This window comes from Maylandia zebra, linkage group LG18 (assembly GCF_041146795.1).
Source record: "Maylandia zebra isolate NMK-2024a linkage group LG18, Mzebra_GT3a, whole genome shotgun sequence".
NCBI lineage: Eukaryota > Metazoa > Chordata > Actinopteri > Cichliformes > Cichlidae > Maylandia > Maylandia zebra.
This window is the reverse complement of record NC_135184.1, coordinates 37,597,514-37,612,581: the sequence shown is the minus strand read 5'-3', so window position 1 is coordinate 37,612,581 and position 15,068 is coordinate 37,597,514. Positions and strand designations below refer to the sequence as shown.

Here is a 15,068-nt window from a genome sequence, read left to right as displayed (position 1 = left end):
TTTTCCCAAGTAAAAATGACAATTAAAGGAGTTGAACTGGCTAACAAATCTCAGTCAACTAAACTAAGATGAAAGTTTAGACGACATGTGATTTTTCATCAACACAACATTTGGTTGTGTTACAAGAACAAACTCTATTTCTTGACTTAACTTAAAATTTTAAGGCAGCCCTTTACCTGATATTTTTAAGTTGAAACAAGTTATATTTTACAGTGTGGTTTAAACTGTGAATATACTGCTGTGTATTGAAGTTCCTCTTGTTTTGCATAGAAATATACTATAATATATATAATATAATATAGTCGGCCTCTTGTGTAAAGGACACAGTGATGCTAAAGTCAGAAGCTGTGGTCAGTTCAGTCAGCCCAGGTTTCAGTATTCATGACATGCCTGAGGTAAAATTTGACCTCACTCCCCCTTAGTTAAAAGAAATAATGAAAGCGCATGAAAAAACTCCTGACTTAACTCTCTGTGCTTGCATTGGGATGGCTCTCAGGAAGGCATCAGTGCAGCACTGTACCAGTGACAGTGATGTAAGCTACTCATCATTGGTTTTGGGTCAAAAACTGCACCAAAGGCTAATTACCACCTCAATTCCTGAAAAGCAGGAAATATATGAATGATTTTGAGCATATATGTATTCTGCCCGTTCCATTATTTTATGATACAGGCAATAATTCATGAACCCTGTCTGTGTCTATCCTATGAATTCTAGCCAAAAGCACCTGAGAACATGCACATGATGCGGTGAGCAACAAGTGTGCAGAGCACAGCGATGAAGACAGAGTGGAGCAAGTTTCAAGCTTCTGATGCTACAGGTAACTGCACACAGATAACCTGAGACGTGTGAAGCTTTCAGTGGGTCTGTGTGATGGTTTATTGGGTAGAAACAGGCTCGAAACCACAACGGTTTCATACAATTATATTTGGCCCCCGAGAAGTTTTACAGCTTTCCTAGTGATAAAAACCTCCTGTATTGTAATTCATGCTACTGCTGGGATTAAATTATTTGAAGTGCCTCAATTCTGCCATATAACCATATAGTGTAGTATTAACTGGACACGGCCCTAAAAAATAAAGGCATTAGACAAGTGTCCCTGGAAGTCAAACGCTGCAGACTCTCACTCACGCTTGCCTGGGAAAAAGTAGATAAGACGGGACCATCTCTGGTGGAAAGTTACTGACACACTGTTGTTTAGACTAGAGTGAGAGAGCTTCTGTAATAAAACTGTCAGGGGCTCACCAGCATTTTGAGATCAACATGTCGTGCAGGACGCATCTCCCTCCTAGATGTAATAAAGAGTTAAATGGTCTACTGAGCAGTGTTTTGTCTTCCATCGGATGCCTCGGAGGAATCAAAGGAACTCGGTGAAGTGTTGATATTTAACACTACACAAAATCATCAAGCAAATGACAATTAAAAGACAGAAAAGTTTTTACTACAGAAATTTCTGTTTTTCACGACTACAGTTTAAAAAACGAAAGGAAAAAACTGTGCAGTGTGGGCAATGAGCTGTCAGGGCTTTTACACGTTTATTTCTTACGATTTAAGTACAAAGAGCCGTGCCAACAGATTTCTGTCTTTGTCACAGCAGCTTTTTCTTTATCATGTAGAAAAACAGTTAAATATGTCACTTCTTTACACAGTAAGGGGAGTTTCACTGGTCTGGCATACAGTGGGCTGTATGTGGCCCGCTATGTAAAATGAGTCTCAATCTTCATGGTCTGAGAGATGCAGCCCACAAGAATGATTGAGGAATCAGGGCTGGACTGGGAGGAAATCGGCCCTGGCAGTTTTGGTCTAGGTGGCCGATCATGATCGCTCCAGAAAAAGACAGAAATATATAAAAAATAAAATAACATAACATACAGTGGTGTGAAAGTGTCACACTTAAATGTTTCAGATCATCACATTTAAATATTACACAACAACAACACAAGTCAACACAAAATGCACTTTCTAAATGAAAGTGTTTATTATTAAGATAAATCAACTGTGGCGTGTCACAGACCAGAAGATCCTCCAAAGCCAGACATCATGCCAGCATCCTAAGAGATTCAGAAACAAATGAATCGAGACCTGTCAGTGTGGACAGGGTTATAAAGCCATGTCTAAAGCTATGGGACTCCACCAAACCACAGAGAGAGCCATTATCCACAAATGGAAAACATGGAACAGAGGTGAACCTTCCTCGGAGCGGCCGGGCATCCAGCCACGACGCATCCAAGAGGTCACCAAACAGCCCAGAACAAAGAGCTGAGACTCACTCGCCTCAGTAAAGGTTCGTCACAAAGGGGAAGTAACAAAGTACAAATACTTTGTACTCTACTGTACTAAAGTAGAACTTTCAGATATCTGTGCTTTACTGGAGTATTTTTTACTTTTCCTCATTACATTGTAAACAAATAACTGTACTTTGGACTTCTTACATTTTGTTTTTACTTTTGGTTTAACAAATTTGAGGGGGTTATTGTTTCTGTCACTCTGAGCGTACAGTCCTCTTTGAAATAATCACCAGGGGACGTTACATACAAAGAGATGACGTGTGCCACAGTAACAGGTCCAAGTGGGCCATCTAATGAGCCCTACAGAAGACGATCAAGCATAAAGGGAGTAACATGTTGTGGCAGGTAATTTCAAACGCAACGTTTCTATCAGCCCAACAAACATCAGCAAACACACAAGCTGTTTTTGTGTAGTTTCTCTCACAGTGTGTTGTAGCTAAAGGTCCAGCTGCTGTATTTCACAGGGACAGAAACGAGTTTGAAATAACTTCACGCAGAGATGGAGAAAGAATACAGGACAGGAAGAGGAGAGCTTATATTTAAAGGTAAGGACTGCTCAGTGGCATTTGATATAAACTGAAAGCTTACATGGAAGTCTTCATGTTCTCATATTGTGAAACACGCTGTAAAGCAAACTAACTGTGTTACTTAAAGAGCACATGAAAGTCCTCTGCAGGTTAGTGCAGGATAATCAGGTTCGTTTACAGTAAAGAACTGTGTGCGACTGATGCACAATGGCTGTGGTGCTCGTGGTCTGTTACATCAAGTGTAACAGAGATGAATATGAATTTCAGCTGGTGATGCTTAAATGTAGAAAAAAGACAGTGTAACAGTGACCTGTCAGTGTAGAGGGTGGAAATCAGCCAGGACAGAAATACCTGCTTACATCTTGTTGATTTCAGTTTCTACAAAGAGCCACTGCAGCTGATTTTAGGTTCCCCCACCTGCTAAATCACACTGTAAGATGAAAACCCTGCTGAGCAAAAGGAACAAAGGCTGCTCTCAGTTCTGCCAGAAAGCATCGTGATGATCCCCAAAACCTTTGGGAAAATTGAACTGTCTCTGCTGCTCGTCTGCAGAAGTGACGAGTATCTCAGCCTTCCACACAGTGAGCCTTTTCTCTTCATTCAGATTGTATCATGGACTTAAGATCTGTTGTTTGATCTGTTCCTTCCATCTCTCCTGGTTTATTTCTCACTGGTCTCAGTTGCTACAGTGTCTACAATAAAAACATCCCGTTTGTGGAATCCTGTTTTTTCTCAGTCCTTGCAGCGCTTTCTGTCACCTAGAGCCAGTTAATGTCTCCAGATCAGCCCTAAAGAAGTGCTGATCTTTGAAAATGAATCCACTGTGAGTGAGTGGACAAATGTCATTGTTTTTAAGCCCCACAGATACAATCATAGTTTAACTGTACAATGCAATGTAGTCCAAATAATCCAGCACATATACAGCAGTGAAGAGACAGAGGTGAGCAGGGTCTGTGTTTATGTATTTGAAGTGAAATTAAAGCTAATTAGAGCTTAATGGCATGAAAGTGAAAGTGGAAAGTGCTAAAAATGCAGAATTATCCTTTTAAGTGAATCTAAATATTTTCCTTCCTCTGTCTAAAAGAAGCTTCATCTCCTCTCTCTGTTTATACCAACTCTACTGTCTGACTGGCTTCTGGAGACTCAGATTTGAAGTTTGCCAAACAGAAAAATTGATATTGTTCACTGAATGTTTTCCAACAGTAAACATTTTTCTAACATTTGTTTCCAGTTTCTGTCTTTCCATGTGTTGTCCCGTAATCTGAACTGGAACCCAATGAAGCAGAGTGTAATCACCTCCTACGAGCCATCCTGTCACAGTGAGTGGAAGCTGCAGTATCATATACTGGCTCTTTGTCATTTACAATGTGAGCTATTCATGGTGGCCTAAAACAAACTGTGTGCATGCTCTTGTTGTTAAAGGGAATCTTCCTGCAAAGCCACAAGTCAGCGTCACCTCTGTTTCCTGCTTGTCCAAAGTGAACCGTGATGAAAAGATCAATTCATACAGAAGTGAAGCAGCAGGATCATCATGGACGCACGAGTATGTTTGTTTTGTGGCACCACAAGGGAGCCTGGAGTGACTGGAGCTCCACTGGATCATCACCAGTAGGAAGAAAAAAAACCACCACGTGGAACATTTTTGTAGAATCGTTGCAAATTTTCCAGCACACACTGGATGTGATCTGGGAATGCAGTTTCTTGCAACGTGTACTCAGATATTTATGCAATACTTCTGTAAGAATGCTGTTTGTTGACTTCAGCTCAGCATTCAGTACAGTCATTCCCTCCAAGCTGATCACCAAACTTGTGGATTTTGGACTCAGCAACTCCAGGCGACCGTGGTTCAGGGGATTGGGAAGCTCATCTATAACCGGAAGGTTGCCGGTTTGATCCCCCTGGTCGTTGTGTCCTTGGGCAAGACACTATATAAATGCAATCCATTATTATTATTATTATCTGTACCTGGATCATGGACTTTCTGACCAACAGACCCTGGCATGTAAGGTCAGGCCATAACTGCTCTACCACCATCACACTCAACACTGGCACTCCACAGGGCTGTGTGCTGAGCCCGTTCCTCTATGACTGCAGACCTCGGTCCGGATCCAACTCCATCATCCAGTCTGCAGATGACACCGCGGTGACTGTCTCATCAGAGGCAATGATGAGTCTGCTACAGGGAAGAGTAAAGCACCTAGCTGTGTGGTGCTGACAATAACCTGCTCCTGAGTACCAGCAAAACCAAAGAGCTCATTGTGGACTTCAGGAGGGAGAACAGAGACCCCCATGTCCCCATCTACATAAATGATGGGGACATGTTGAACGGGTTGAATGGGTCTCCAGCTTCAAGTTCTTGGGGACCCACATCTCTGAGAATCTCACCTGGTAAACTAACACCTCCAGCCTGGTCAAGAAGGCCCATCAGTGCCTCTTTTTCTTGAGGACACTGAATAACCACATGTCTGCTGACATACTGGTTAACTTCTACCACTATGTGATAGAGAGCATCCTGACCAACTGTGTCACAGTGTGGTATGGGAACTGCTCTGTTGCTGGCCACAAGGCACTGGTTGGGCAGTTTTCACCACAGGGACTCCACTTCCTGCCATTGAGGATGTCCACAAGAAGAGATGTCTATGCCGAGCACGCATCATTCTCAGGGACTCCTCTCGTCCTGCCAATAAACTCCTCCAGCTCCTCCCCCCCAGAAGGTGCTACAGGAGCCTTCAGACTAAAGCCAGCAGGTTTAGGAAGAGCTCCTCCCCCACAGCTGTCACCCTACTGAACTCAGTTCACTCACTGAACCCTTCTACACTCCTCCTCCCAGTGACCATGATCATTTCATTCTCAACATTCACCACATGCTCACATTGGTTACTGCTATAGTTTTAGGACACTGACAGAGTCTCTGTTATAGTGCCTACACTGTTCACTGTTACAGGCTGTTCAGAGAGCTACGCTTCCACTGCTGTAGATATATTCATAGCACTCTGTGGATCTGTTTACCTCACACCGATACATCTGCATATATGTAGCACATCTGTATATTTGTTCACAGTACACCTGTATATCTGCCCATCTGTACAGCAATACAGAACATCTGTATGCTACACCATCTGTATGTCTGTACATATGTATACAACAGTACATCTGTATATCTGCTCTCTACTGAACTTATAATCTGCTCTTATTGCACTTACTGATTAGATGCAAACTGTATTTTGTTACCCTGTATTTAGACATGTGTAATGACAAACGTTGAATTCTAAATGATATCCTAAACATTTAAACAGCTACAGGAGAAGTTTTTAGAAGACCAGTAAAGAGAGCATGGAGGCAGATGGAGGAAGCCAAGTCCACTGAATCTACACACTTCCTGTTTCCACCTCATCCTTCCAGTGCTTTATTACTATGGGCTCAATTGTGGTCATAAATATTTTATACTTGTAAATCAGGATTTGTGTGTGTAGAAAAGATTTGTGTGTGGACTTATCCAAAAAATACGTGTGAAAGTCTGCACTAAACTTTCAAGTTACAAGTACGAATTTTGACCCTATTTTTCTTCCTCTCATCTGATTGGCCAAGGTCATGTCAATCACAGATTTAACTATCCAATCAGAGAACGCGATTGCGTGTCCCGCGAAAATTTGGAAGCAGATTTGTATCGCGAAAACGCGTGAAACGGGCATCAGTGTACCGCGTCTGGCACGCGAATAAAACCACGCGCGTCAGTTTTTGTGTTGCATTTTGTGCATACGCGCGTTTCGCATCTACCGCTCAAGTTGGAAAAATCTGAACTCCAGCATCAAATCGCACCGTGACAACCAATAGGAGCCTGGTGACGTGGCTGTGACCTAGGTCAAAGGAGCAGGTCCAGCCAAAGCCCTTCATTCTTCATTCAGTATGGAGGAAAAGCTCATCACTGCCGTGGACCCTAGCAATCAGTCGTTTTCTGATGAGGCAGCAGCTCTCCAGGGCAGAAACAGTGCTGTTATTTTTCCCCTCCTTCTCCCTGAGGCTCTTCCACTCCAAGCTGGGTCCTTTTTATTCCTGTCTCTCTGTAAATAGTTACATTTTATATATTTATGTTTAATGTTTTTGTTACTGAATTTATATATATTTTTCCAATAAACATTTGTAATGACTAATGTCTCAGCTCTACTACACAGCAAATATTATACTAATGACAAAACATTCTAATACAGTGGGAGGCAAAAGTTTGGGCAACCTGTGAAAAGTCATTATTTTCCTGTACAAATCGTTGGTTGTCACAATAAAAATTGTCAGTTAAATACATCATATAGGAGACACACACAGTGATATTTGAGAAGTGAAATGAAGTTCACTGGATTTACAGAAAGTGTGCAATAATTGTTTAAACTAAATAAAGCAGGTGCATAAATTGGCAACACAAAAAAAGAGAAATGAAATGAATATTTAGTGTATATCAATGTGTGTGTCTCCTATATGATATATGCAAGTGACATTTTTTACTGTAACAGCGATTCATACAGGAAAATAATGACTATTAATAAGGTTGCCCAAACAGTTGCATCACACTGGTTATAGGAACATAGTGAAGCCAAGTTATTTAGAGAGTAAAGAGAGGTTAGTTTATTTTGGAGTAGAGCTGCATTTATTAAGAAAATTTTAAAAAGACAGGAACACTCTTTAGAGGTTTGTGGGTGGCTCTTAAAAGAGCCGTTGTGGGGAAGTCACTCAGACTTCAAACAGGCTACTCCTTTGGTTGCCAAGACACGGCTCCCTGCGCCGAGAAGTGGGCCATGAACTTCTCCCTCACCAGGACAGCCTCTCTGGAGGAGTTGTTTGCTGCTACACGACCCAGGCCTTGCAACGGCTCCACCACAGCAGGTGCCACACCCCTCACAGCAGGTGCCACACCCCTCACAGCAGGTGCCACACCCCTCACAGCAGATGCCCCTGTCTCGTTCAAACAGCGCAGAAAATTGTGGAGAACACACGTTGCCTTCACGCACTTCTCCGCAATTTCAGGACGGAGCTCCATGGAGCGCAGATACAACCTCCACTGTGAGGGAGAGAGGGAAGTTCCAGCGCTCCTGGAATCCCTCTGCAATGCACCGCCAGTCTGCAGTTGAAGGCACAGCCATGAAGTCGTCCACTAGACAGTCCCAGATGGACGTCGCTACCTGGGGGGTGATCTGGCTCACCGTGGACACACCGACTCGAAAACTGAATGTGATGGTCCTGAAGGAGTCCCCGGTGGCAAGGAACCTGGACAAAATGCTGCAGTTACAAAATACATTATTCAAATTCCAAAATACTTTTGTGATGTCAGATTTAAATTACAAAACATAAATCTTACATAAAACCTTTTGTAATTACAAGGATAATTACATGATATATATTAGATATAATCTAAAACAGTCTGCTGGGATTATATACAAATATTCAACTATCCCAGAATTAAACCAGGTCTAAATAAAAAGGAGTGAGTATCACTACAAAGGTTAACCCACAGTGGTCCTCATACCACAGTCTGATATCAGCAAACAGCGAGAGCATACACTGATAGGACACCACAGCCATGCTATCATTCAAACACTGATAACAGCATAAATCGAATTAAATCGGGACTTGATGAGAGCTTCTGAGTATCACTAGAAATATTATAAACAGTCGTCTCTGTACCACAGTTTGCTTTCAGTAAACACCGACAGCATTCATTGATAGCATAGCACATCGATGCTGGGACCAACGCGGGACAGCAGGTCCTCAAACTGGGCGAGTGAAAGACGGTGGTATTGCTGGAATCGGCCGTCATCCAGGCGCAGCTCCTGGAGCAAATGGTGAAACTCACCAAACTGCTCACGCGTCTGGAGGACCTGATGGACCCAGGTACGGCGAGGACGTCCTTAACGCCGCTGCTCTGCTCCTTTTTGGCTCCTACCTTAAAGCACACTGTGCGCTGTCGATCTTACGTGCTGCACAATAATGTTTAACATTTAGTATTTACTGTTATATTCCCATAGATCATCATGGTGTTGTTTATTTTATTGCTCTAGTCTTCTTCTGCTTGTTTTCTTTTTTCTTTCTCAACAGGTGATCCAGGAAAAAAAAAAAAAGACCCCGACGTATTAGCCAGAGGTCCCTTTACTACGGTTCGGAGCCGCGGACCTGTTTTCTATACGAGATCGCTGCAAAAAGTGCAGCCTGACCTGATGTGCACCTACTGTTACTCATTTATATTAAGATTTAAACATCTAGTTGGTGTTGGTATGGAGAGTAACCTTCGGTAATAGTAATAAATCACACAGCAATAGGACATTCATGTAGTTGTAAAGTATTCAGAATACATTACTTCTATAATCTTTGGTGGAATACATTTTAAAATTAACACTGTCAACAGGTTAGCACCTCATACCACAGTGCAGCAAAGCAGTCTCATGAGCGCTGGGAAGGACACGCCCCAAAACAGACAGTGCAGGAGATGACAAGGTTAGTAAATGTATGGTGAAAATTATACTTTTAGTTATCTTGTTAGTTATCTACAAAATCTGCTTCTCACATATAGGGCATTTCCAAGATTTTTTTTCAAAACTTCTTCAATTTCTTTCATTACAGCTGTCCTGTGCCAGATGTTCTGTTGACCCACAGTGAGAGGCATCATTTCAGAAACACCAGGAAGACTGAAACTCGTCGCCAGGATCAAGCAGGGCTCGTGATCTTCACCAGCAGCTCCCTCACAAGAAGGATGAACCCAGCATTTCATGAACACTGATGGAGACCTTTGCTTTGTGTAATGTTAGAAGTAGCAAAAAAAAAGTTTTCTGGCACAACTTCACCTGCTTCCAAGGTGCATGGAGAGGATAAAAGAATTCACAAAGCAGGAACTCCAGCAACACTTGAGGGAAGATGAACAACTTTAATAATAGACCAACGCGTTTCGGCTGTGGCCCTGATGAAGGTCACAAGCCGAAATGCGTTGGTCTATTATTAAAGTTGTTCATCTTCCCTCAAGTGTTAGAAGTACTCAGATAATCCTCAGAGGGTCTGGACTTTTACATAATATCATAGCTTTAAGTCCTGTAGAAAGTTAAATATATGTTGTGCTCTCTGGTTACTCTGGTATGAATGACTCTGAATTACTTTATGATAAATAACACTATTGTCAAAAACAGTGAAAGAATTCCAGATCACAAGTTTTTAGTTCAAAAACAAGTAACAACCTTTGAGTTTAATCAGGTTTTATTTAATTGTGTCAGAGAAAACATCATGTGCTCTTCATGTAGCTGAGTACATTCAGTGTTTAAAACAGAAGCTGTGCAGGTCTGAGATCAGCAGCTTTCTGAAACACCAAACTGAGGTCCTGTTAATGCTGATGTATAGTGACACAGTTACAGGGGTGATTAATCCTTTTGACCTTTTCTCTTTAAATTTATCAATAAAACAGCTGCAGCTTTCACTGACAGCACATGTGGTACGTTAACCTTTGTACTGTTTGCTTCAGTTAATTTACTACAGTTACAGTTACTACAAAGAGTGAAGATATAGGATGATCTGTCTGCTGTCACTGGGTGGTGCTGAGGTCTGAATCTGAGGACGGCTCCTGAATCATCACAAACTGAAATATAAAGTTTATCTCAAATCTGAAATAGAGCTGATCCTTCTCCGGCCTCACACACTCGGGATCTGAAGTTGTTCAGTCCTACAGTTCTGCCGACAGCTGTTTATTTTTTATTTGTTTTAAAGGCCTTATATACTAACACATTTTCTAATATCATGTTTACCTTTGAGTTGTTGATGCTTTATAAATGGACATCTGCAAAGATGAGATGATGGAGCAGGTTTCAGTCGAGGTTCAGTCTGCTGCTGCATCCTGGTCACAACATACAGAGGTGTTATCAGCTCAGTATTGAACAAGAAATATTAATGCTTCAAATTATTTGTCCTAAAGGATGCAAGCTGTACAGAGTACTGCACATGTGACTTTGTGAACATACCTCATTAAATATAATTCGGACAGTTTTTTAACCTGAATATTTGCAACAAACAAAAAATATACAGAGTCAGTGCTAAAAAATAATCAGAGGAAAAAATTAACATTTTAACTTAAGCTGCCAAGCGGAAGTAGTTGGTTTCAGTACATAAGTATCGGGCTTTGCTATTTAATCCGTAGCTATTGACTAATGAGGGGTTACTGAAGTGCCAGCTTTTTAAAAGTTGGCGTTAATGTCGTTCCACATGTGGAAAGCGACAGAAAACACGCTTCTGTTTGCACATATTTAATAATCAGCTCTGCACAGGAGCAGAAGCAGAGTCCAGCCTGTTGCTCTTACAGTATAATACTCATAATAAAAGTACAGTAACTGTGGTTAGTTACTGAGCAGCCTGGTGCGTTTCTCTTGATTTCTTTAGTCAGGGTAAATTCATTCACCTGCACAGGTTAGCTAAACGAACTTTACAAAACAAGTTTCCCTGACAGCCGAGTGCTCACCTAACACACAAATCCTGATTTACAAGTACAAAATATTTATGAGCACAATTTGAGCCCATATACTCTCTCTACCACAGCTGCCTTTGAACTTGCCTGGGCCAGGTCTGAGTCCAGCTTTGCTACTCCTGCCAGGTCACATGACACAGGGGTGTGCTGTGATGTCAGCAGGCAGGTCAGTGGAGCACTCTGGTGGTGGATATATGGCAGTGAAGCAGGAGGAGGCCTGAGAACAGACAGCAGGCTTAACTAGCAGGACAAAGTAGCATGTAGTACTTGAAGGAGTCATCACAGCCAATCAGCTCTCAGGAAAATGGAACATCACATAAATATTTCTCTTCTTTGATTTTCATCAATTATTTCCTTTGATAGATTTTCCGTCAACACTTCTGCTTGATTAGAAGCTCATAGGCAGTTCCTGTCACTCTACAATAAAACAATGTAAAGGCTGCGCTCTCTGCCCTCCCTAATTTGACATATTTTGTTGTTTTGTGTGTGTGTTTGTCTGTGTGAAGTTTTGATGTGTATGTGAAAAACACAATTTTGAAAACACTGGAAAAAGACCTCAAGACATGTTTTCCTTTACTTTCTATGAAACAACAATTCCCACCAAGGCTTTTCAGGGTGAAATTTAGTGCATAGAAAAACCTGTGCCAGGTTGTCTCCATCTAGTGGTGAACATGGCCTCACCACTACATCAGGTGAGCTTTTCACTGTGCACAGTGACACAAAAGTCATTTAACAATTTTAAAAAAAGCAATGTTACAGATTCAGTAAGAACTGAAGTTTATCATAATCCTTCAAGTTTGACTCAGTAACAGCAGCTTTTTAATATTATTGGCTATATTTTAGAGTCACATTTATATGAAATGTCAAACAATCACAGAGTGACACTGAACTAAACAATCAATGCCATGTGAGTTGTTCTTGTTTGTTCTTTATCTCGGATTTATTGTAAGCAGCGGGAGTAGAAGCTAAAGAAAAATAGTAAAGATATGAATGAATCTCTGCTCTTACAGCTTTTATTGTGCCATAATGTCTGCTTTGAAACCGTCCTCTTGCTCGTCTCTTGGATGCTCACCTCTTCTTCACCTGTTCCTTTCACCAAACTGCTGCACTCTCGTTCTCTGCTCTCGCCTCCTCTTCTGGTTATAATTAGAATGCAGTCAGCATGTGCCAAACAAACTCCCCCCAAATCGATCATGTTTGATATGATGATGATGTTTTTAACATCTTATTTATGCACTTGTTGGGTGGGAAAGAGTAAACAAAGATGGGGCATAGAAGCAGAACTGATACGTGTGGAGGGACAGTAACTGTGTGTGTGTATGTGTAAGCATTTAAACACTGCAGAGAGTCAAATTAACAGTAACACTATTTTGTCTAAGTCCGCCATTGTAGAAATTAATTTCACCGAAACAATAACATGGCGCACAATGTGACAATAAACGTATAAAACACAAATTCTTACCTAGCAGGAGAATAAATAATCAGTATTTTAAGGCTACTGCATGTATAGATGTCACTGCTGGCTCACATAAGCTAGCTCTGAGACCCGCCAGAGTTTACGCCACAGTTGACTGTCGCGAAAGAGTCGTAAATCACCGGCATTGTAAAACTTAAAATGATTCCAGGGCATGTTATAAAACACCCAATAGATGTGCTGGATATTAAACGGTATCAAACGACTAAATGAACACAGGGTTACAATTACATGCTCACGTCGTCACATCGAGAGTTTATTCATTAATCATCAGAGTTCAACAATGTTACATCCAGTTGAAAACAGCTTCACTAACGCCAGCAAAACAGGCTAACAGTATATAAGAGCACAGAAACAGCCGTGCTTATCAACAGCTCGACATATCCTCAACAACTCACCTCAGTATGTGTAACCCGTTCATGTGTTACGCCTGTTGTTCTTGCGTTGTGTTCTGGCATGAAAGTAAGAGGCAGGAGACAGTACTGGGTCTTTGGCTCTTTACTGCACATCTGCAACACAGAAACATGTGTCTGATCTGTGTGTGTCACGCGACTGCCAGTACACCTCTCCTCCGGCCATGCTGAAAGGAGCTGTGTCTGCAGCTTCATTAACACTACAATAATATAATGAATCAAATACAACAAATTGTTTTAAAACATTAACTTAAGCTCTCAAAAACAAAAAGCACAAAATAAATAATATGTCACTGAAAAAACATCAAAAACAACTTTTAAGAACAATAAACAAAATAATTCAAAAACAAATAAACAGTCAGATAAATACAATTCAATAACCAGGACCCAATATTCTGGTACTTATAGTTCAAACATTATACTTCAGTACAATTATATTAATAACCGCCATCTAACAGGCAGTACAACACTGTACTTATAAAAACAATGACTGAAAGACTGCATCTCCAAAACATAAGAACATCTCCATACCTGCAACACAGAAATATGTGTCTGATCTGTGTGTGTCACGCGACTGCCAGTACACCTCTCCTGACGAAGGAAAAAAAGAGTGCATGCTGTTAAAAAAAGACTGCCGCGAGTAGCCGCTAGCAATCAGGCTAACTTAGCATGCTAGCATTTTAGCTGCGTTCTCGTCTAAAACTCATAAGCGTATATTAGTGAACTCCGCCCTCCACAAAACTTATCCCGAATGAGTCTCTTAATGACAAACAAAAACGCGGCGGTTTGGCTGTATTCACATTGCAGCTTGGGATCTGAACAAACTTTAATTAGCTGCGAGCAAAGTGGCAGTGACTTACCTCCGGCCATGCTGAAAGGAGCTGTGACCGGGGCACACATGCACGCGCCTACGTCACCACGCAGCGCACACACACACACACACACACACACATGAACGCAATATACACATATGCAGCATATTTATTTTACTTGGTTTTAGAGTTGGAGTATTTACATATTGATCTGAAATATTTTGCTGCTGAGCAGCAGAGCTCCAAAGCGTCCCCCTGTAACCATGGTTATGCAGATGCGTTCCGACTGTCACGTCACCGAGGAGAACCTGTTTCAAATGTATACCTGGATCAACCTGCAATCAGTTTGAAAAGTTTTCTGTTGCGATCCGCAGCTCGACTTCCTGGCACCCCGGGATGAGTTGCTGTGTTTTTCACGGAGAAAAAATAATTAACATGGAATAACGTCAGTGTTAGATGAAAAAAAAAAGATGCAAGCAGAAAAGGACAGCAGATTGAGAAGAGATTTCTTCAAACGGTAAGGAGCTTCTAACAAGTGATATCTGATAAGCTTAAAACTTAAATCTTAAATCTAATGTCCAGATTCATGCTAAACTTTTCTGATTACTCCGTGTATCTGCACCGTTAGACTTTTCATCGCCACTTTACGGTAACATACTGGCGTCACTGCTGCCAGCGTCATACCGTGACGCCGTGTTACGGTAGCTTACCTTTCTGCAGGATGATACCGTTTTTTGCTGGTGTGGTATAATACTCTTGGACAAATTATGGTAACGCACCGTAGCCTTTTTTACGGTATCTCACTGGCGACAGTTATGTCAGTGAGATACCGTTATGTCGTTATGTCGTAAATTACGTCAACAAAGTAACATCATACTGTGATTAAGAAATTGGTATACTACCGTTTATTCACGGTATGTCACTGTAAGCCCGCTGCAAGGTAATAAACTGCAATAAATTAACCAGTAACTTACCGTTATCACGCATCATCAGTACCAAAAATATTCATCTCTGCTAGAGGATACCGTGTCCTAACAGGCGGTCATTTACTCTTTTAACAGGTCGTAATTT

At 41.4% G+C, this 15,068-nt stretch overlaps 1 protein-coding gene across 6 annotated transcripts; it reads right to left on the bottom strand.

The window, feature by feature from the left end:
• Positions 1–7,088: 7,088 nt before the first annotated feature.
• LOC143413622 (uncharacterized) lies at positions 7,089–13,462 on the bottom strand. 6 transcript variants are annotated; one of them, XR_013094241.1, is made up of 5 exons: positions 13,171–13,452; positions 12,307–12,434; positions 11,386–11,515; positions 10,586–10,674; positions 7,089–8,081 (listed from the first exon to the last, which is right to left on the bottom strand). XR_013094241.1 is itself a non-coding variant. In XM_076876894.1 (5 exons), exons 1-4 carry the CDS (start codon positions 13,191–13,193, stop codon positions 11,426–11,428), a joined length of 303 nt encoding a protein of 100 aa, XP_076733009.1. In that variant the 5' UTR covers positions 13,194–13,462; the 3' UTR covers positions 10,026–10,674; positions 11,386–11,425. The 6 variants fall into 6 exon arrangements, 2 of the variants coding, with proteins under 2 accessions (XP_076733009.1, XP_076733008.1); XR_013094240.1 differs by having other exon boundaries at positions 7,089–8,069; positions 13,171–13,451; XR_013094239.1 differs by lacking the exon at positions 7,089–8,081 and adding an exon at positions 10,026–10,404 and having other exon boundaries at positions 13,171–13,450.
• Positions 13,463–15,068: the final 1,606 nt, after the last annotated feature.

Coding starts and splice junctions, on each gene's coding strand:
- LOC143413622 (XM_076876893.1), bottom strand. CDS start 13,193: ATGAACGGGTTACACATACTGAG. Junction 12,003..12,306: donor ATTATGGCACAATAAAAGCT/GTAAGAGCAGAG, acceptor CACTGTGCACAG/TGAAAAGCTCACCTGATGTA. Junction 11,516..11,937: donor ATGGAGACAACCTGGCACAG/GTTTTTCTATGC, acceptor GTCTGTTCTCAG/GCCTCCTCCTGCTTCACTGC.